The 19544-nt window shown below is 51.8% G+C and overlaps 4 protein-coding genes across 4 annotated transcripts; 2 read left to right on the forward strand and 2 right to left on the reverse strand.

Moving 5' to 3' along the window:
* Positions 1-3923: 3923 nt before the first annotated feature.
* On the forward strand, positions 3924-5139 carry STEHIDRAFT_150588 (uncharacterized protein). Its single transcript, XM_007310466.1, has 3 exons — positions 3924-4366; positions 4427-4512; positions 4573-5139. The coding sequence occupies exons 1-3, from the start codon at positions 3952-3954 to the stop codon at positions 4750-4752; spliced, it is 681 nt and encodes a 226-aa protein (XP_007310528.1). The 5' UTR covers positions 3924-3951; the 3' UTR covers positions 4753-5139.
* A 6678-nt stretch (positions 5140-11817) lies between these two features.
* Positions 11818-14218, reverse strand: STEHIDRAFT_115848 (uncharacterized protein; the record flags this gene model as incomplete). The annotated part of the gene is made up of 12 exons (XM_007310467.1): positions 11818-11897; positions 11951-12029; positions 12079-12119; positions 12154-12239; positions 12293-12357; positions 12828-12953; positions 13111-13255; positions 13308-13375; positions 13420-13455; positions 13776-13864; positions 13948-14037; positions 14137-14218. The coding sequence occupies 12 exons, from the start codon at positions 14216-14218 to the stop codon at positions 11818-11820; spliced, it is 987 nt and encodes a 328-aa protein (XP_007310529.1).
* A 1997-nt stretch (positions 14219-16215) lies between these two features.
* STEHIDRAFT_105474 (thymidylate kinase) lies at positions 16216-17116 on the forward strand (the record flags this gene model as incomplete). Its single annotated transcript, XM_007310468.1, has 3 exons — positions 16216-16351; positions 16409-16517; positions 16570-17116. The coding sequence occupies 3 exons, from the start codon at positions 16216-16218 to the stop codon at positions 17036-17038; spliced, it is 714 nt and encodes a 237-aa protein (XP_007310530.1). The 3' UTR covers positions 17039-17116.
* Positions 17117-17737: 621 nt separating this feature from the next.
* STEHIDRAFT_125950 (uncharacterized protein) lies at positions 17738-18609 on the reverse strand (the record flags this gene model as incomplete). Its single annotated transcript, XM_007310469.1, has 3 exons — positions 18432-18609; positions 17930-18368; positions 17738-17862 (listed from the first exon to the last, which is right to left on the reverse strand). Coding segments are annotated over exons 1-2 (226 nt in total), but the record flags the coding sequence as incomplete, so codon positions are not given.
* Positions 18610-19544: the final 935 nt, after the last annotated feature.

Raw genomic sequence — 19544 nt, forward strand, 5'->3', positions numbered from 1 at the left:
CATTGTACTCAAGAGGCTCAGAATGGCTCCCCTCAATATCTAACACACATTCTGGTTTGTAAAGAGATGAGCAGCAGGAGCTCTGAGTGTGGTACAGCAGTACAGACCAGTGTTTGGCTGTTTTATGAACCTATATTAGGTTGGACAATTGTGCACCAAGCCCTCAAATTATCTACATCATTGTACAAGCCTTCATAAATTTTTGCGGCATTTCTACTATTTTACTGAGGGAGTGTAGCCCCAAAAACAGTGGAGCTGGAACTCGGCAGAGCATTTGTGTGACCCGAGTGGCACGCGAAAGGGCACGCGTCGATTACGTAATCTGGGACCCCGAGAACCTGTCAACGTTCCTGCGAAGGTCGAGGGCGCAAGCCGAAGAGCGAATCCTGAAATTAGACCTGATACACCAGGGCAACCGTACACAGCTCATCGTGCTCCACGCTCACCATGCCCATCAAGCACTTCGACAGTAGGCTTGTCGAGATTTTGATTATGCCCAAAATTGACTAAGAAATTTGCAGACTATCTTTCGGAGCGGAAACACCTCCAGACGCTGCCTCTGAGCGTCCTTTCCGACTCTCGACTCGGTATCGACGCAGCGTACTACCTTCAGAGCCTCTATGATAGCCCTCAGTCTCGAGAACCGCTTCTCGCCGCTACCGGCGGTCTTCCTCTTGCCCTGATGCAACGTATCGAGTCTGACTTACGCGCACTTGAGAAATTGCGCATCAAGCCCGTCTTCGTCTTCCCCGGCCTCGTTCCCAACAAGCGCTGGCGGCATCAAAACCACGGGGCGGAGTACGTGGATGCTTGTCGCGACAGAAACAATGCTTGGAGTCGATACGAGGCTGGTGAGGAGGAAGCGGCGACGAAACTATTCGAGACTCGGAGCGGACTGGTGCATTCTGATTTGTGGCGGGCGGTGCTGAGGATATTCAGGAATAGGAATGTGGAATTCATGGTCGCTCCGTATGTTGCCTGGGCCCAGGTATGCTATTTTTCTCGTCAAGAATCGCTCGTTTGTTCATGTGCTTGCGATCCGTAAAAGCTCATCTACTTGCAACGCCACCCGAAATCATACATCCACGCCATTTATGGTCCCACCGACACTTTGCTCTACCCTGGCGTCGACAAACTCATCACTGCTGTCGACCTTGCTTCTTCCTCGCCTTCGTTCACTTTCACCTCCAAAAAATCCATCCTCTCCGACCTTGGAGTCAGCGAAGATCACTTCCTCGACATCGGTATCCTTGTTGGCTCTGACCATTCTCAACCCTTCCCGCCTACGTTGCACGAACAGGCGCTCAAGCAGACCGTGGACATGGTCAAATACTACAAGTCTGGCCATGCAGCTGTGTCCGCCTTCGCTGACCACCCCGCCGTCAAGACGATCCAGTACCCGGACATGTACGCACGGACGAGGTCGATGATCAAGTACTCACTCATTCTTTCCGCCGAGGGCACCGTCCAACCCCTCCCCCTCGTCATCCCATCTGCAGCACCTCATGGACCTCACTCGAACCACCATCACCCCACCGCTGGTGACATTCCTTCAGACCTCCACGAAATCTTCACCCACAGACTGCCAGACGAGGTCTACTATTATCTCTCACGAGGTCTTCTTGGGCCACAACCCCTCGTCTGGCTCACGAGTGCTCAAATCGTGGAGAACCCACCTTTGGATAACGGCGAGACGAACGAGTACAAGAGGTTTGTGAAGGAGGTCATTACCGAGGGTCAGACCGGGCCCCGGGCGACCACTCTCGCGTTGATCAGCAACGTCGCGAACCATTTCTGGGCGAATCGCAAAGTTATGGGCTTCTTCTGGTTCGAGCCGAACGTCCCTCACAACTCTCGTACCGTGCTACACACCTCGCCACCGACAACACAACTGGCCGAAAGAGTGGCAGGCTGGCGCGTGCCTTATGCGATTGTTGAAGAGGAACTGAGGAGGCAGAATGTGCGTTCTAACTCCTTTGCGTGTCGTGCTAAACTCGCGATGTTCGATCTCATCAGATTTTGGCGCCGGGTGTCGCGAACGAGTGCCTGGAGAGATAGCTGATAGAGTTGCTTATTCCTTTTCGGGCCTAATGTTTGACAGTCCTCCACGATTGACTTTGCACTCTGTCTTGGCGCGACCGCGACAGAAAAACAAGCTGCGCGAACCAGGGCGAAGAGCGGCACTAATAGCCCGCAGCTCGACAAGAAAGACGAGGTTGTCGCGAATGTCATCTGGAGATTCCTTGAGCTTCGAGGGTCAGTATTTTAACCTCGGTTATGTTTTGTGGCGTTCAACATTTGTCTGATTGATGTCGTTTCGCGCTTTTTTCTTTGGTCTTTTTGGAATGGGCCGCCACCACCACACAGCTTCCTGAACAAAACTCATGAGCATCAGACCCTGGCCCGTGCGATGCATGGCGCAATCAGCAGGGCACGGCTGAACGATAAATTCCAGGACCCTCTCTATTTGTTCTTGGAGCTCGTCCGAGCGGGAGTGATGCACGGTCATTTGTGGTCGGGTAGGGCATTCAGTGGAGGCCCGAGTTTCGGTACAGGTGCGTTTGGAGATGATGTGTTGCGGCGGTGCTCTTGCCCACACCCCGCCTCATCGTCACATTTTCTTTTACATACTTGCTCGTTGATGGATGTGCTGATGCGGTGGATCTCTGTGGGAAGATGACGAAAAGTCGTGCATGCTGCTTGTTATGCGAACGCTCAGTATCGTTCCGTTGAACTACAAGGTGCGTTTCATCTCGTAGCGATGGCATCGGTGCGGTAATGGGGATAAGGAATTGAAAGGGCGCCTTCTGCTTTTGATCGCAGCCTATGCCGTGGTCCGCTCCATTGTCACGGGAGTTACTCGTCTTCAACTCGTTTGTACGGTCTCTCACGCGGGCACTGCGAACGCTGCTCGAGGTTACTACGCTAAACATGTTGCTACGGTCCGACGCGCGGCGCGCGCGCGAAGACCTGCTGGACATCACGCTTTCTCTACCATTCCAAACCGAGGTCAACACCGGTTTCGGGGTGTTGGCGAAGGTGTACCTGGATGCGCTCACGCATCTGAACAACCAGCAGCGGGTGCGTGACCCGAACGCAGAGGGCGTGAGGGAGGCCAAGGACATGGCGCTCGAGATCTGTGAGGAGACGTTCCCTGGGGTCAAGAGCCCCAAATCGGAGGTGGAGCGCGGGTTCAGGTTTTGGGACGCGGTGAGTGCTTGCCTGGATAGGATTAACGAGGGCGAACGCTGACTGGCACGCGTTTTGGTCGTGGGAGGAACAGGCGTTGGCGGGAATACGGCAGATGCACGCAGAGAGGATGGTGCAAGCGGAGTTGATTGACCAGTTCGAGGCTGCAGAGGCATGGCTGCGGCCCATGAGGCCTTGAAAGGGGAGAGCTTGGGGGGGAAATATGGGACGGGTTCTGGCTCCTGTTCTGGCTTGGGCGAGACGGAGATGAGATGGATGCGATGGGTGGGAAGGGGAGAAAGTGTGAGAGCGAGAGTTGGAGCATGTTAGTACGCCGAGAGTGGGGGAAGGACAGTCGGGGATTTGTGGCTGAGTGGGAGGGTATGTAGCTGGTAGGACTTGTGGCAGGCGCTTGGCTGGCGCCTTCTGAATATTTTTGCTGGGCTCCGTGCATGGGGTGACGATGGCTTGCCTGAGCGAGTGTGGATGCGAAGATCGGACGCGGGGGAAGATGCTAACCGGAGAGGGGATACCATGGGAAAGAACGAAAATGGATGAGGCGAGCGCGGAAAGTCCGGGGAGAGACCCCGGACGGGGTGGCTGGGGTCTCTAGCAGAAGGGCGCGAATCTGGAGATCTGAAATTGCCCACACGCTATCCTTTTCCGGCCGACCGGTGCTCGCTGAAAGCTCAAAAGCGAGTTGCTCCCGACGATGAAGTCCCGAACCGTCCCCCGCCAGTCCCTCCTCCATCCAGTGCCACCATGGACTACTGCTGCTTTGCCACACAACAACCCTTCGACGACAAGGACAACCTCAACGCCCTCTACATCCGCCAGCCCTACTCACACCAGGTCATCCAGCTCGTAGAGTGTGCACCACCCCCACGCGAACCCTACCAGCCATCCCGCATATCATCCTATGTCGCATCCTCGTCTTCAGAATCATCATCCTCGTCGTCGTCGTCGTCAGCCCCGATGTCGTCCTCACCAGACGAGGACGAGAGCGAGTCCATCTCGTCCTACTGCTCCTCGGAACAGGACGCCGGCTCAGCCCCTCTCCCTCCCTCGCCACCCGCCTCGCGCGATCCCACCATCGACGACACTTACCGTGTCCGCATGAAGCGTATTCACGCATGGCGAGACGCACTCCATCCTGACGATCCTTCGCTTCTCTCCAGTACGTACAACTCATCCCCTTTGGCCTCCGCTTTCTCTCACCCGCTATTCTCGTGCACAGCAGAATCACCCCTTTGTCCATCTCGCAAACGAAAGGTGGCAGATGATTCCGACGATGACTCGCATGACGAGTCCTATCCTGACACCGTACGTATCTTTGTCTTCCTTTGTTTCGTTATCATTTGCTGATACTCATGACTCCTTCAGATCCCCTCTTCTCCTCGAAAACTCGCCCGCTCAGTGACTTCCTCTCGTTCACTCGGGACGCACTCCTGTCCAGCATGCGACGCCCACTTTGCGTCGCCTCAGGGCCTACGACTGCATGGCCGCTCGAGCTCCAGCGCCAACGACGCATGTCGCATCGCTGTCGAATATGGTTTCGAGTGATGGGCCACACCCGGCCTCGTTCTCCCTCGGCTCGCCTCAGCATCAACATATCTCTGCATGTTTCCCACCTACACATCATGATCTGCAGCTACGACCCACAATTGCGTCCTTTGTCTCACTCAATTACATTATTCGCGCTGTTGATAACCTATACTTTTCCTCCGCTATTGTCGCCCACGTTCCTCCCTACACACTACTTTCCCCCGTGGGCGTTTTGCATTGTCTCCTGTTTTCGTAACATCTGTATCGTTAGCAGTCTCGCGCGCCATGCCCTTCCGCAATCCTTCTGCATTGGACCATGCCACCGACAGGCTGACTGACGACCATCAATTTAACTTTATCATATCCATTTCCCTTCACTCTTTACACACCATCATATTCTTGGCCCCCATCTCCATGATACGCACATACGAATCGTCGACGTGGAACTACTTTACCATATATAATGGCCCCTTGCCCGTGTACGCTGTACAAATATATTTGTCTCCCAAGTCTCTCGCAGTCCCGGCCTTGTGTGATTTGACGCTTTTAATTGCTCTTACCCTGGCGCTGGAGGTGTGGGTATGATGTGAGCACTCGCGTCTGTTTCACCCGTACGTGGGACTTGACTACCGAGCTCGACCAGAGGCGCCTGGGTGTGTGTAAGTAAGTGCGGCGATGTCGTCTCAAACTCCAAGCTGGAATCGCTGACATTATACCTCAGCGCGCTCCTAAGCTCTCATCCAATTCATGGCCAATTGCAAGCGGCGCGCTTGGGCTGAGTACTGAGTGTTGGCATGATGTACCGTGGTGTCCGCCAAGTCCATCGAGCTTGCACATGCATGTGTGGTGGTATGTTTATAAATTATACTTCACCCCCAGGTGGTCGTTGTACCTGTTATAGCCCACAGATGTGTGGCCCTAGTGAGTTATTCCGTCCATCATGATACGTGTGGAGGACATATGTTCGGCAACCTCTGCCTCAATGCTGGAGCGTAATATGTCCAATAGTCTTTTCGTTCTCACCCACCCAACAACTGTATGATACAGTAGAACACCGAAGTACCGCCATGATGCAGTAGCTCACTGTTTTTCCAAGATCCCTCCCCATCCCCATCTGATGCATCCGAGTCCAAAGTGGGAAATAACGGCCTGAGTAGGTGAGCTCCGAGTCCGTGACCCCACTTGAAGGCTGAGGGCCATACTGTATAGTAATATCCGAGTTCCGATACCTTTGTGGCGGCAGCCTCGAGGAGGGACGTCACCTCCTTTCCTCCATTTCGCCCTTCCTTCCTTCCTTCCTGCAAACCCGGTACGTATACGTACGACGCGTGAGCCAATCAGTCAAAGAACCCAAAAGCGCTAGCAATGAGTTGAGTGGGCCACATCCGCAGTGACTGGTGGCTGGTGACGAATGCAACACATTGAAAACTCGAACGGGCCTCCGAAAAGCCTCCGGATCTGCATCCATGATGTTCGGCGCCGCGTGGGGGGCTCTGATCCACTGCTTTCAGCCATCCATGCTCGAGCTCGCTGCAGCGCATCGCATTGCGCTGTTTTGACATTTAGCTTTCCTCTTTCGACGTCTTTCGCCAGATCAAGCGAGTCCGAGTCTTCCCACCGCTTATGTATGGCCATGGACTACGCGACCCTCCTCCAAGTCCCTCTCCTCTCTCGAAGAATCCCCTTTGGCATCGCATCGCATGGCGTTCTCGACATCTTCTTTGTTTACATTTCCCACCGGGCGTCTACTGTACTGGCAGCAGTGTGTACTACAGTACACGGCCGTTCGCGTATGTCTTTTTTCAATCAGACCTTACAAGGTGCTATCAAATCAGCGGTATGTACCCGCGAGCGAGGAGGATGAACGATGGTCCTGCCCCGATTTTCCCAGAGTATCCTCCTCATGACGCCATCATAATTGATCCCTGTTTCGAACCCTCCCTCCCTCCCTCCCTCCCCTCCATGCGCGCGTTCCTTTGTGTATGTAGTGAGTCCAGGAGGGCGAGGGATTCAGATGGCGCATGATATGCGGCCGGTGTGTGAGTACCTTTACCGTGACACTGCTTGCTGTTCAATCCAAAACGGACGAACGCGTCGCACAGGAAATTTTTATTGTAATCAGAAATTATGAGCATGTCTCGTAATGCGAACGCGTAACTCGTAACTCGTCCGATCCTCCGCGCTGATTCGGACGCGTCCACTCGCATTGCCATCACCCAATGCCAACGTGGAGGTAGAGGGCCCCCGACAGAACTCGTGTTTACCGTGGAATTCCAGGTACATTCAATCCCTACCCTGCCCGTACTCCGTATGTTTATCTCAACACAGCGCACGACGACGAGGGCTCGCGAGAGGGGGAGGGGGTGCGAAATGTAAGTGCATACGTGTCAATTAGCGACGGGCAGGTAAGTAATATATTTCCTGCCCCTCTTTTTGTTGTACGTTCCCTTTGTTGTTACGGCCTCCCCGATTTCGATCTTCCTTCTCTGCCCCCCACGCCGTCTTCTCAGTGACGGCTGTGATCGCGAACATGGACGCGGGGCGCGTCTTTTTTCTTTGCAGGTTTACGACAGAGGGACGATGGGAGGCTGGCTGCGTGGTGTTCGACTGCGAGGCTCTGCGAGGTCCAAGGCACACGAGGTACATACATACCGCGCTATGTGTGTCCGGTATTTGTCGCATTTTACTTACAGCTCGTTGCGGGCGTTCAGAGTCTCGCTGCGACATGGGCATGTACAGGACTTTTTTTCTTCGAATCCGCCCTCTCTTCCGAGGACTTCATTGAGAGACACACCCTCAAGCTCAGAGCAGAGACTAGAATGACGCCGTGTGACGCACACTCGAGAAGCATTCCCGCTCGGCCTGTGTGATTTTTTTGCGAGTAGACTCGCAGTTGCGTCAGGAATGCGCTCACAGCCAAACCATACCATACTAGCTCGCGTCCTAATCCTGGCAACGCACTCCACAGATTCCCTACACTAGAATTGCCCTTTGACGTACATCAATCCTCCATTGCTTGCAGCGGTGTCTCCCAGAGACAGACGCTTGCACGCACGCAACGCACGCATGGGAAGTGCGAACTTGAACGGAACGCCCTCTGGCTCAGTATCAGTATTAAAGATAGGCTGTCACTGTTGGCGATTCGGTTTCGCGGAGGATCCGTTCATAGCTATAGCATAAACGCTTGTTTTGAACGCAACGAGGCCCTTTCGAAGTCCTTTCATGGGAACAAAGACGGAGGAGGTGGGGAACAGACGTCTCTTGTCTTGTCATCTTGCCTTGAAGTTCGAAGGCTTCAAGTGGAGCACACACCCCCTCCCGTCTTTCCGTCTTTAATTGTCTAGAAGTGTTTATGAGAAGGTTCCGGCGGTCTGTCTGATTCGGGAATGGGGTCGTAGATCCGTTCAAGAATCAATAATGGCAGAAGCGGCGATGTCCTCCGAATCGATGTCGTGCATGGGAAAAAAAACAGAGAAGAGAGGAGAGGCGTCGTGCGTCGTGCGCTCTGCTCCTTTTTTCTTCTTCATTTACTTACGTCCGGCGAATGAAAGCCTGAGAGCTGATCCTCGATTGCAATGCGGAAGTTCTTCCCTTTCTTCTTCCTTGTCGCAGACACACCCGAGGCGCATCACGATTTATTAGATTGCGTATGGATGTCAATGACCGTGGTCATATGCAAGCCTGTCCGCGAAGCCTAAACCTCGTGAATCTCTCGAGGCGGAGGCCATGATTCAGAAGAATGGAATGTGTGCCCACTGGTGAGAATCCCCGCCGGATCAAGCTTGCTTTGTGGCACAGGCCAATGAAAGAAAAGACACCCTAGTAGCTTCACAACGACCGAATGACCCAATATGAACATGAAAAACTTTCACTCCATTCGTGGTAATGTTCATGCGCTTATGGGTGTTGACGGTCGTTCTGAGAGAGGGGACCATTGTCCCTGGGATACAGTGGCCTGGTTAGGAAGAACATTCCGTGAGTGTGTTTTATTCTCTTTTATGGGGATCTCATCGGATAGGTATCGTGTGTCCTTTCACGAGACGATGATGCGTTGTACTTTATTTCCCAACGGGGATGAGTACCGTTCGGATTTTGTCGGGCGATATTGTCAGTGGGCGGTACACAAGCAGTCACCCACGATATTTGGTCGAGGACGATATGACAGTATTAATGTCGCACACGCGTTGATGCTATGTAGATCGTGAAAAGTTAGAAGGGGAAGAGAATGCGTGGTATGGGCACCCCGTCGTATTATTGATGCATTAATGTTTGTTTTTACTGTGGCTGGGCAATGCCTGATACCCTGACATAGGAGCATTGCCGCTCGATCAACCCGAGTAAGTCATATCTGTAAATGCAAGAATTAAACAGCGTACTGGTTGGCTCCTGGTGACACTCGTTCACTGCTACCTTAGCCGCACCATTCGCCAGTCCTGTAAGAATGGAACATATTTTAGAAAAGTCTACCACGAGTCACTGGCAGCAGTGTACCCCACAACGCTACGAAAGAGCTGCTAAATGTAGGCGTTGCAGCCTCCGTATGAGAGAGACAAAACCACGTTGCTCTTGTCGTGAGTCATCATCACCCCGCATGATTTACGATAGTTCGGAGTGCCAGTTGGCCTCGTCACTATATGGTGAAGTATCCGACCATTAAACCATCTCGTCATGCATAGCAACGTCGCACACCGACCTCGATACACACTTCGACACGTAGCAGCATGCTAGGGCCGAATAATATTTAGCCATCTGTTCGACTACTGCACCTGCGTGGACGCACAAGGGTTTCCATAATCACGACCTCGACAACCTCTACAACCCTATATTGGCTGTCTGGGAGCAAATGCCCGTGCATGATTTTCCCGTTTGTCCGGGGAGATCTGTTCGTGTGGTTCCATTCAGTCGTCGTGGGTCCAAATCCTCGTCGGGGATGTCTATCGCTACAGACCCCGGCCTGACTTTACCTCAAGCTCCCAATTTACAGTCAACGGACTTAATAGCTTGCCCCATTTACCTCTGGTTCCCAGATCTGCCACGACCACCGTTCCAAGCGCTGTGAATATAGCATATGTATTACGTCCACATATAACACTGTATTTTGGACTGCACTCAGCGGGACGCCCTCTACTTCTGGGACGTTGGAATCCTCACGGTCAAGTTGCATTGCTATTGTGGGGCGTCGGTCCGCGCGGGCCATCATCTACACAGGAAAGATTAGGATTCCTCCCGATACTGCACCGCCCCCGTGGCTTCCATACGCATGAACGTTCCAGGCGATGGTGCAAATCGGGATATGAACGGGTCGTTGCAGGGAAGATGCAGGTCAGAGGGCCTGGAAGCTGACAGCTTCATCAGGATCAGAAATAAAAATATCGAGTCAGGTGGCACAAGTATGTCCACTGCAAGTGGTCGAAGTGCCACAAACACGAGGTCCTGAGCTTCAACACTACGCCGTGCCATGTCTGAGGCTGAGACTCATACGGGACGTCTGGAAGAGGGAGAAGCGAACATAGACTCTGACATGCGGTGACCGTATGTCATTGCTCGAGATATTCTTACTGTGATCTGTGCAGGATAGCCCACCCATCGAGAACACTTTACAGCCTTCCAAAAGACTTGTCTTTCATCCTTCGGTTCTTTCATCTCCGAGCATAATGGAAAGCCTCCGCATCCAACAGCAAAGAAAAGCGAGAGCATCAACTCTAAGACGAGATGAAATCGATTAAGAACGACCGTGAATGACATCGACGGTTAGTGTAGCCTTCTGCAGTGAACCTCGAAGTGCGAAAGGAGAAAGGCGATACTTCGCGAAGCCGAGCGTGGAAGCTCCTAACGCCACATCTAGATGTTATAGTTTGTCCCCCACAGTCCTGCAAGACATGCTGTCCATTGAAGTGGGCTGTGGCAAATATCTATTCAATTAGAAGAGTTTGTAGGCATACGACAGCTGTGAGGACCGTATGGCGATACATACGATCTCAGAGAACGTGTGATATTTTCCCCAAACACCACGAGACCGCCAAATATTCGATGTTTTGTGGCATGTATTTCGGATAGACAGTGCCCGGACAAAACATAGAGTAAATGGGTAACGTCAACCAATCACGCTGGTAGTCAACGGACCGCCTACCCCTAAACATCTCGCTGGCGTACCCAGCGAGATCGCCTGCTTAATGATGAGCGCAGAAAAACTTTAGGTCACGAAGGACGGTGAGAATCGGTCGTGGGTGCGACAAGAGTATTTTTATGGATAACCGGCGCAAGTGCTCCGAAGATGATCCTTGCTGGTGACGAGGTCGGGGGGTAATGAAGAGTGGCCCATAATTACCTCGAAGCACCCATCCACAAGGAAGGGAATACGCCATGAGTTCGACTGCCTTTGTGCTATAAGCGCACATAATCTCCCGTCATAGTATGACCGTGACCGGCGACTTATCCAGATTCCCATATTAGCCATAAGTGGAAGAGAAAGCACAGGCGATGTGGCGCCAATGGATGAGAATGAGAGAGGACAGGACAATCCGTAGAGAACATGAGAGCGGAACAAGAGCTCGGAGTAGTACAGACCTGATATTCCCCGCGATACCCACGACGATCAAGGGGTTTGATTCCGACCATCACGGTCGTTGGATGCCCCCGCCAAAGGTGTGAGAAAGGGAGATCGTTGAGGGGGCGGGATGAGAAAAGGCGATTCTCGTCCATTGACTTTCGTCCGACCCGCCATTCAAACAAAGCCAGCGCTTTTACAGCGGTGTCGACTGGGTGCTATAATTTGTCCCGCCCTCTGGTAAGAATCGACACGAGCAGAGATATATGGGACACTACAACACAGACCATTCAGTCCCGCCTACAACACCTACTATAATTGGCTTTGAGAGATGTGTCTCGGAGAGCCCTTGAAGAGAACATATGTCCATGTAGGACACTGACCCTTTTTCGACCCCTTTGTTAAAACACGAGTCCGCGGCTATGTAACTGGGAGACCACGACGTAATCGATGGGGGCGTCAATGTCCCTCTTAGGACATGTTATGTTCTGCTCGGGTTCGAAGTCCATACCTAAACTTCTCACCTTTTGGGGAGGTCATACTTGAGACATATCGGAGGACCGCCCGATCGGTACCACAGGAGCTAGAGCCGACTTGGGCTTGACGCCCAAGATGTCTGTGTAAAAGCAGACATTAGTAGCTATATCGACTGCAGGGAGCACAACTCACCGCTTTGCCCATAAACGTCACTATCGTCTACACGGTCTGTCCCAAGCTCTTCTCCCTTCCAACCAAAGCCCAGGAGCATCTAGGCGCCGTCAACCTCTTGAAACCACAGTAAGAGCGGATACTCGCACCGATATGGAGCTCATAGCGTTTGTGGACGCCAACGCCGTGTCTGTGGTAGCAAAAAAAGAGTAAGCAAAACGGACCCAAGACTCGCATGAGAGCTGCCCTACCCACAGGTACCACCATGCTGCGTGAGAGCACCGAGAAAAATCCACCGTCGTGGCTTGGCCTGCGAGGGAAGAGCAGTCTGAGAGATCAGTGAGATCGATTTCCGAGACTCACTCGTTGGCTGCGTCTACGCAATCAAGAGCTTCAGTTCTGTTCGTACATGAAAGGTTCGTCGCAATCTGCAGTGAAGATGAGAGGGCTAAGCGGGTGAGAGAGAACCATCGGACAGTACTTCTTGGGCCCACTAGGTAGGGCGTTATATTTATCGCCTGCAAAATCCTCGGGCGTACAAACGGCGATATAGCGATGTCACTGGACGGCGCTTTCAGCGATATGGTCACGAAAACGTATTCATAAAGTCAATCTGGGATTTAGATTATCGAGGGCATGCGGTGTGAGTCAACGAGAAGCATCACAGCTGCTTGCCCTTGTCCGAAAGGATAAAAGGACCATCGATCCGAAGCAAGACAACAAATCTTCTATTCACAGACACGCCGAAGAAAAATATCTCGGCAAGACATCTTGAGAGACATGCCGTTCTCGCATTCAGATCCTATACATAAGTTATGAACAGTCCCTGGGCCTCCAAGTGAGCATGACTGCAAATATAGTCCTTTGAAACGTGGTTGGACGCCTTCGCACGACGGACCAGATGCAACGGCAACGGAACCATTGACATGAGAGAGAATATGGGGAGTTTAGGTGCCGCGACATGGTCGGCCGAGACCTCAGACCCGAGCGTTAAGAGCATGAATAAAAAACTTGCCATAAATCCCTGGGAACGCGGAGAAACACCGCATCATCAACGCCAAAAATAATGGTGTAGAAGTTTACCCAAAGTCACGACGAGTAGAATAGTGCAGGCGTCTGTATGCATGTCACAGTTCGCCGTCAGTCTAGGTATAACTGCAGACGAGTGGGTGGAGACATACCATCTGATAAATGTAGGAGAAACGAGACCGAACAGAAAAACGGAATCGATGTCCTGACGACGGGCTACTTGTCGTAAATGGCCATCGGTACCGAATTGTATCGTTCCGGGAGCGATTGGAGGTTGATGGAAGCCCACAGAAATACCTAATGCGATTCATGAACGAAGGGAACCTGTGCCTTGCTATCTCGCTCACACCAAATGGACCTGGCGTAATAACCGGGGCGTTTGGGCTCCGTTAGAGGTATGGAACTCATACTCCTCACCTGACATGCGGTGAATTTACCCAGATGAAGAGACCATAACTCACAATGAGAACGAACACGACATGGTGTCCCGCTTTTGCCTGAACAAAAACACAGGAGGAAACGAATTTCAGCGCTAGTGTTACGGTCACGTGAGAGCATAAATGCCCCATGACCAAAGGAACGATCGTTGTTCTGCGCTGCGTCGTGGCTATTTTCGCGCTCATGAAAGGATAGATTGACCGAGAAAGAGAAACAACAATGCGGATCGATTCTGCCGAGCGAATCCTTCTCGGGAGAGCTGCACAGTAACATTTCCATCGACCTGTCAAGCCTCAGTATCACAAAGGAAAAACGAAGTTCTGCAGAGTGCTTGAGCTGAGTTGCACGAGTTGGAGGAAAGGGAGAACAACACTATGACCTGAGATGGAGCTCGGAGCTCTGAGTCCCCTAGGTGAACTTGAGGGAGCATTCCCGAAGCGGTGAACCATCCTGCTAGTTTCAAATCGTCTAAAGATGTGCGCAAGGTTGGCAAGCACAAGTGGGAGATAGGTATTAATAGCGAAAGGCCGGGGTAGGATGGGCTACGGAACCTTGAGGGCGCGCAACGGCTCTCACAGACGGTGCCGAAGTCAAGCGGAACCGAGGGGAGCCGACGTTCGTCGCGCGAGCGTGCTTCAAGACTGTCAGGTACAGAGACTTGAGTGACGTCCACAAAAACGCACTAGCATGGCCGATGAACCCACCTGCACTCATAGCGTACCGCTGCAGAGGAGACGTACCCACCGGCGGTGCCACCCACGACATTCGGTCGTCAGCTGAGGTGCAGCAGGTGAAAGAACCCAGCAGGTCAGACACAATCATGATGCAGCACGGCAGACCACACAGGTGGAAAGTATGCGACACATGTATCAAAGAAGAGGAACCGGACCCCGCATAAGAAAGTCTCAGCGGATGAAAGCCGCCGAGTGATCTTGAAGGTTGCTGAGTCCAGGGAACAGGACAATACTCCTACAGACGTGTGGCTGATGAGCTACACTGCTGGGCGAATTTTTTTAAAAAAAAACTCGATAAGAACGAGCCCGAATATGAGAGCGATAACACTGTGACCATTGAAGAAGAGTGAGGTTCATGGTAGTAATCCTGCACGTCCGGAGATATTCGTTCATGATCCCAGCTGTGTTAATCCTTCGTGCAAATTGACATTACCTCGACCAAGTTTGAACGATGTGCTCCGTGTTTCAGTATGGTAACTGGGATGCAACGCTCGCACTAATGGACAAACCTATTGATACCGACGGCCACATAATCCATGATCAGCAGATGAATAGGACTTGTCTACCAGCCGTAAGATTGCAATTGCTTACCGAAAGTCTGGGCTACTATCAAAGGGCCCTGGTCCATGGCCACTGGTAAGAAATCCAAGACGATCCAAGTTGAACACACAGTTCCACCGCAAGTGGTATATCAGGAAACCGGTTACGCGATGCAAGCGCCACCATCAACGTGAGGATGTAGTGCAAATTCCACAACGGTCGATACCATAATGCCGCTCAAAGTCAAACCTCCCGTGAGCCCCGTAGTCTTTTGAACTGAGAGAACAACGCTGCTGAGATACGCACTGCTGTCAGTGGCAATATCTCTGGCTTATTCTGGAACCGGAAGTGAACATCAAGGCCACCAAATGAAAGCTGAGCCAGCTCATGCCGAGGCTCTGCTTCCCACAGGAATATATGCCTACTAGACTCCATCTTCAACTGGCATCACATCAGCTAGTAGAAAACGCCTTGGGGCACCGATGAGGACTCTTAAGGTCAAAACTATCAGGCATAACGACAGTTAAGATGATTATAAGTGGCGCACCGCATAAAAGTCTCAACAAAATCCCCTAACCATATCGATGAAGCCTCTCACGGTGCGAAGAAACCGATTCTTTGCGCCCGTGAATGGAGCGACGAGTCTCGACCACTTTCACTAAGGGCCACACCCACGAGAAAGAAATAGCAATGACAGGGGTGCGTACATGGCCTGGCGGAAATTCACTCACCGCCCAACACAAACTGTCAAACAGGCTGTCAAAAGCTACGCCAAGCCTTTTCAGACTTCGTCCACCTCGGTGTCCTCCCCTTGGACGTTCTATACCATATAGCGCTACAGGAGAGTCGGCCGGATGAATGCATAGCAGTCACCTCGTGAATTCCGTTACGCGGCGCCATGGGGTAATTACGCAAGGAAAAACCCCATTTGACCGACCGAAAGAGTCCAGCGTTCGCCTGTGTGGTCAGTATTTTTTCATGCTGCTACTTGCAGCCCGCCTCCGAATGGAGACTCAGCGTACCATAATGCCACCAGTCAGATAGGTGGGTGGTGGGTGGCGCTTAGAGGAATTCGCTACTAACGGAGAAAACAATATCACCTGGTCAAGACAGCTCACACAGCCGGGTGGGGCTGGTCAAGACTCAATAATGAACGCAATGGAAACCTAGCATTTAGAGCGGCAGGGAAACAGGAAGTCTACGTTAGCTGCTACTAGTGCTAACTTGATGCTGATGACCCAGAAGACTCGTTACTTTACTGGTAGAGAAAAGGTTATTTTCGAGCGGCGTGCGATCTTGTCGTTTCGTGGGAGCAGTGAAGAGCAGGAGTCTGAAATCTCAGATGTGGGAGATCGTGAGCAAGTTGGTGGGAAGACAAATTCATGAACCACGAGTGTGTTGTATGGCGGAGATCAAATTTCAACTTGACGCCACCGACGCGCTACGACGCGTCGCGTCTGATCTTTCTACATTTTCTTCCGCAACGATACTTTCCGACGATATACCCACCAGTTCTCATTGATATATTCAGACCTTAGTTGATCTATGGCTACCAAACCGTCTCGAGGAGCTTTCATCGTGATTGAAGGTCTTGATCGGTCAGGAAAAAGCACTCAAGCTGCTACACTCCTTGAGCGTCTTCAATCTCGCAACATACCTGTCAAGTTCCATAAGTTCCCAGGTGCGTACGATCTCCGTATTCCTCAAGAACTTCTGTTGACGCTTGTGTACTTGAAAGACCGCGTCACACCAATAGGCCAAATGATAGACTCCTACCTTCGGTCCAAGTCTGACTTGGACGACCATGTCATCCATCTGCTGTTCTCCGCCAACCGCTGGGAGCTCGCGTATGTTTAGAGTTTCTGTCTTCATAGTATTGATTGTTGAAACAATTTCTAGGGCCACTGTGGAGCAGACACTCAATTCCGGTACTCATATCGTCTGTGATCGTTACGCATTTTCCGGAATCGCCTTCACCGCCTCAAAACCTTCCCAAATACCCTTCGAATGGTGTCGGACGCCAGACATCTCCCTTCCTGCACCAGATCTCATTCTCTACCTCGACATATCCCCGAATAAGGCGAAGGAGAGAGGGGGATATGGTGAAGAGAGGTATGAACAGGAAGAGATGCAGACGAGGGTACGGGAGGTGTATCGAAGGATGCGAGAAGAAACCATGGCGGTGGGGTCGAACCGAGAGAGTGAGAATCGGCCACAGTGGGTGGAGATTGATGCGGGTAGGTCGGTGGAGGATGTGGGGAAGGAGATCTGGATTCATGTAGAGCCGTTCGTCCAACCGAGCGGGATATCCAAGCCCATCGGTCGTCTTTGGATGGATCGCCTTCCCTCGGCGGGTGTTACGTTGTGAGAATATCACGTCTGAAACTGTTGTCGCATTGTCCAGCATCGTAGAAATTTGTAGTGTACAAGTAATGTAATTATTCGTGGCCCCCATGGTCATATTGACCTCACTTTGGTGTACGTTAGGTCCGCTCGTATAACTCACTCGTCGTCGTAGCATCTTGTGTACGCAGAGCATGTTGAACGTAAGTATGTAATTGTGCAAGGTTGTTCTACAACTGTATGATAAGAGCGACTTCAAACTGGAGTCTGTTACACCGAAATGATGAGCTACATGGAGATGGTATGCTACTGTATAAAGGGCTCGATCTAGAGTCCATGTTTAGTCCGTGATGAGGTCCGTGCAAATGAAGCCTTTAGTGGAATTTTTGCCACATTTCCTGCGACATCGTCCGTCAAGGCGATCAATATGGAGCGTTACTCTTTATTATTGTTCTCTGGTGATCTGCCCCTCGATCTCTCCTTCTTGCTCTTCAACATGGATACCCAAGTAGGACCTCCCTGACGCCCTCCTCGGAAGTGGAAACCTGATCGAAGGGGAGCGAGGACCCATAGACATAGAGATATCGTGCAGGGACTTGGCGAAGTGGAGGCTGGGGCGGCGGGCTGTGGGAGGTGCTGCTGGACGTCCCTGTACAGATTCGAGAACTGCGGGGACTGAAGAGCGTTCGGAGCTACGGGCAGGAGCAGGCGATGGAGTGGTGGGGGAGATAGGTTCTGAGACACGGGTAGAACGATTGAGGCCGTCACTGTCTGCAAAGGGAGATGTGAAGACGTGAGGGCCGTCCTTGGTAGAAGACGAGAGTACAGGAGTGTCCAAAGTTTCGGAAGCTACGAAAGTGCACAATAAGTCACCATCATCAAACACACGAATACCAACGAAGGAAAACAAACTCACGCAAGATGACTTGGCTAGTAGACTGGCTCCTCTTCATTTTATTTCCCGATTGTCTCCTCCCGAATGAAGGCATCTGTACCTCATCTTGGACCTTCTGAGGTAAATCTTTGATCGTCCCCATCATCTTCGCAAATGAGCGACGGTTCGGGACAATGGATGGGCGGCGGGGGGACTGGGTTTCGCTGGAGGAGGAGTCTGACGAGCGACGCGAGTCCAACAACGAGTCGGAGGCCGAGGAGGGGTAATCGGAGGATGAGTATGAGGAGATAGAATCTCTCTGGGAGGAGATGGACGAAGATGATCCAGAGACTTTCTTTGTCGAACTTTGGCGGTGCATCATATTCAGGGACGAAGAGCTGATGTCTTCGATGGGTGTAGTATCATGGATCGTGCGTATGCGGACGAAGGTGAACAGGAAGAAAACCACGATGCCGATGGCCTACTCATGAGAGACATTATGAGCTGTGAAATATGACAAGGTGGTGATAGTTGTGCAACGTACCGAGCAAACCAGGAGACATTTTGCAAAATCCCAATACAACGAGCTTTCATAGGCAAGAGCTTCGTCGTAGAACTTCTTGTACTTCGCGTAGTTGCGGCAATCACAAGTAAGCTGGCTGTTGGATTGCATGATGGGCGTCGAATGTACGGGTGAAGAGCTATTAGCGAAGAGGGATAAGGGGCACGACTGGAAGTTTGGACGAGTTAAGAGCTGAGAAGGCTGGTTGTTTGATGTTGGAGAGATGGTGGTAGGACTTCAAGTGATGGTATTCCTGTATCTCAGAGTTTGCCCATATTTTATACAAACAGAAAGCAAAGCTCCTAACAGTCGGTTCGGAGGACTTCACAAATTTTGCGGCAGGTGAAGAAAAAAAAAGACGGAGCGGGGAATGTCTCAGAGCGCCGAAGGTTTCACCCCGCTTCACCAGTGTGCACATCATGTTGTAGTCTGCGTGCACGCCGTGTCGTCAGAAACAGGACCACAGTCGCCGACTATAATTGGTGTTGACAAATAGGGAGGACGAGGTCGGGAAAGAAGTAGAAGTTACCAGCGTGAGGGAAGGGAGGCGACCGTCAGCGCTTAGCATCCGGGAGCGCCGTCTGCTCTGCCGCAACTCGGAGGTGGCGGAGTGTGTCGGAGTCTCCGAACGTACTCCCGCCACCCGAGACTTAGCCCGAGACTTGCGCGTAGTGGCCCACATCCAGAGAATGGTGAAAATTTGATAGAACCAGCTTCCAAGGTTTCTGAACATAGTGATGTAGGTTGATTCGTGTCAATCGAGCGCACCGCTACCAAGCCTGGATCAACCCTCTTCTTTGAACGCAGATGTCTCCATTTCGTTTGGTTGTGTTTGCCGTTTTCATTTCTTTTTGAGGTGCTTTCTTGAGGTTCGAAATAAAATAGTCAGGTATTGCCATTCTGGCCAGTGCGCTAACGCACTTTGAAGGCATCGACGTTTATCCTGCAATTAAAGGTTAGTGCTTTCAAGCGACGACGGCGGTTAACCATTTTGGCCGTAAAGATTGCCCTCTTTTGGTGAGACCAGTCTGAGTTTCACACTGATCATCTCGCTTCTGTAGGCCGACTGTCCGATATATTTATTGACAAACAGGG

Source organism: Stereum hirsutum (assembly GCF_000264905.1).
Source record: "Stereum hirsutum FP-91666 SS1 unplaced genomic scaffold STEHIscaffold_20, whole genome shotgun sequence".
Taxonomy (NCBI): Eukaryota; Fungi; Basidiomycota; class Agaricomycetes; order Russulales; family Stereaceae; genus Stereum; species Stereum hirsutum.

Excerpts from the sequence above, each read along its gene's own strand:
- STEHIDRAFT_150588 (XM_007310466.1), top strand. The coding sequence starts at position 3,952 with ATGGACTACTGCTGCTTTGCCACACAACAACCCTTCGACGACAAGGAC. Across the intron at positions 4,367-4,426 it reads CGATCCTTCGCTTCTCTCCA|CAGAATCACCCCTTTGTCCA; the intron begins GTACGTACAACT and ends TCTCGTGCACAG. Across the intron at positions 4,513-4,572 it reads ACGAGTCCTATCCTGACACC|ATCCCCTCTTCTCCTCGAAA; the intron begins GTACGTATCTTT and ends TGACTCCTTCAG.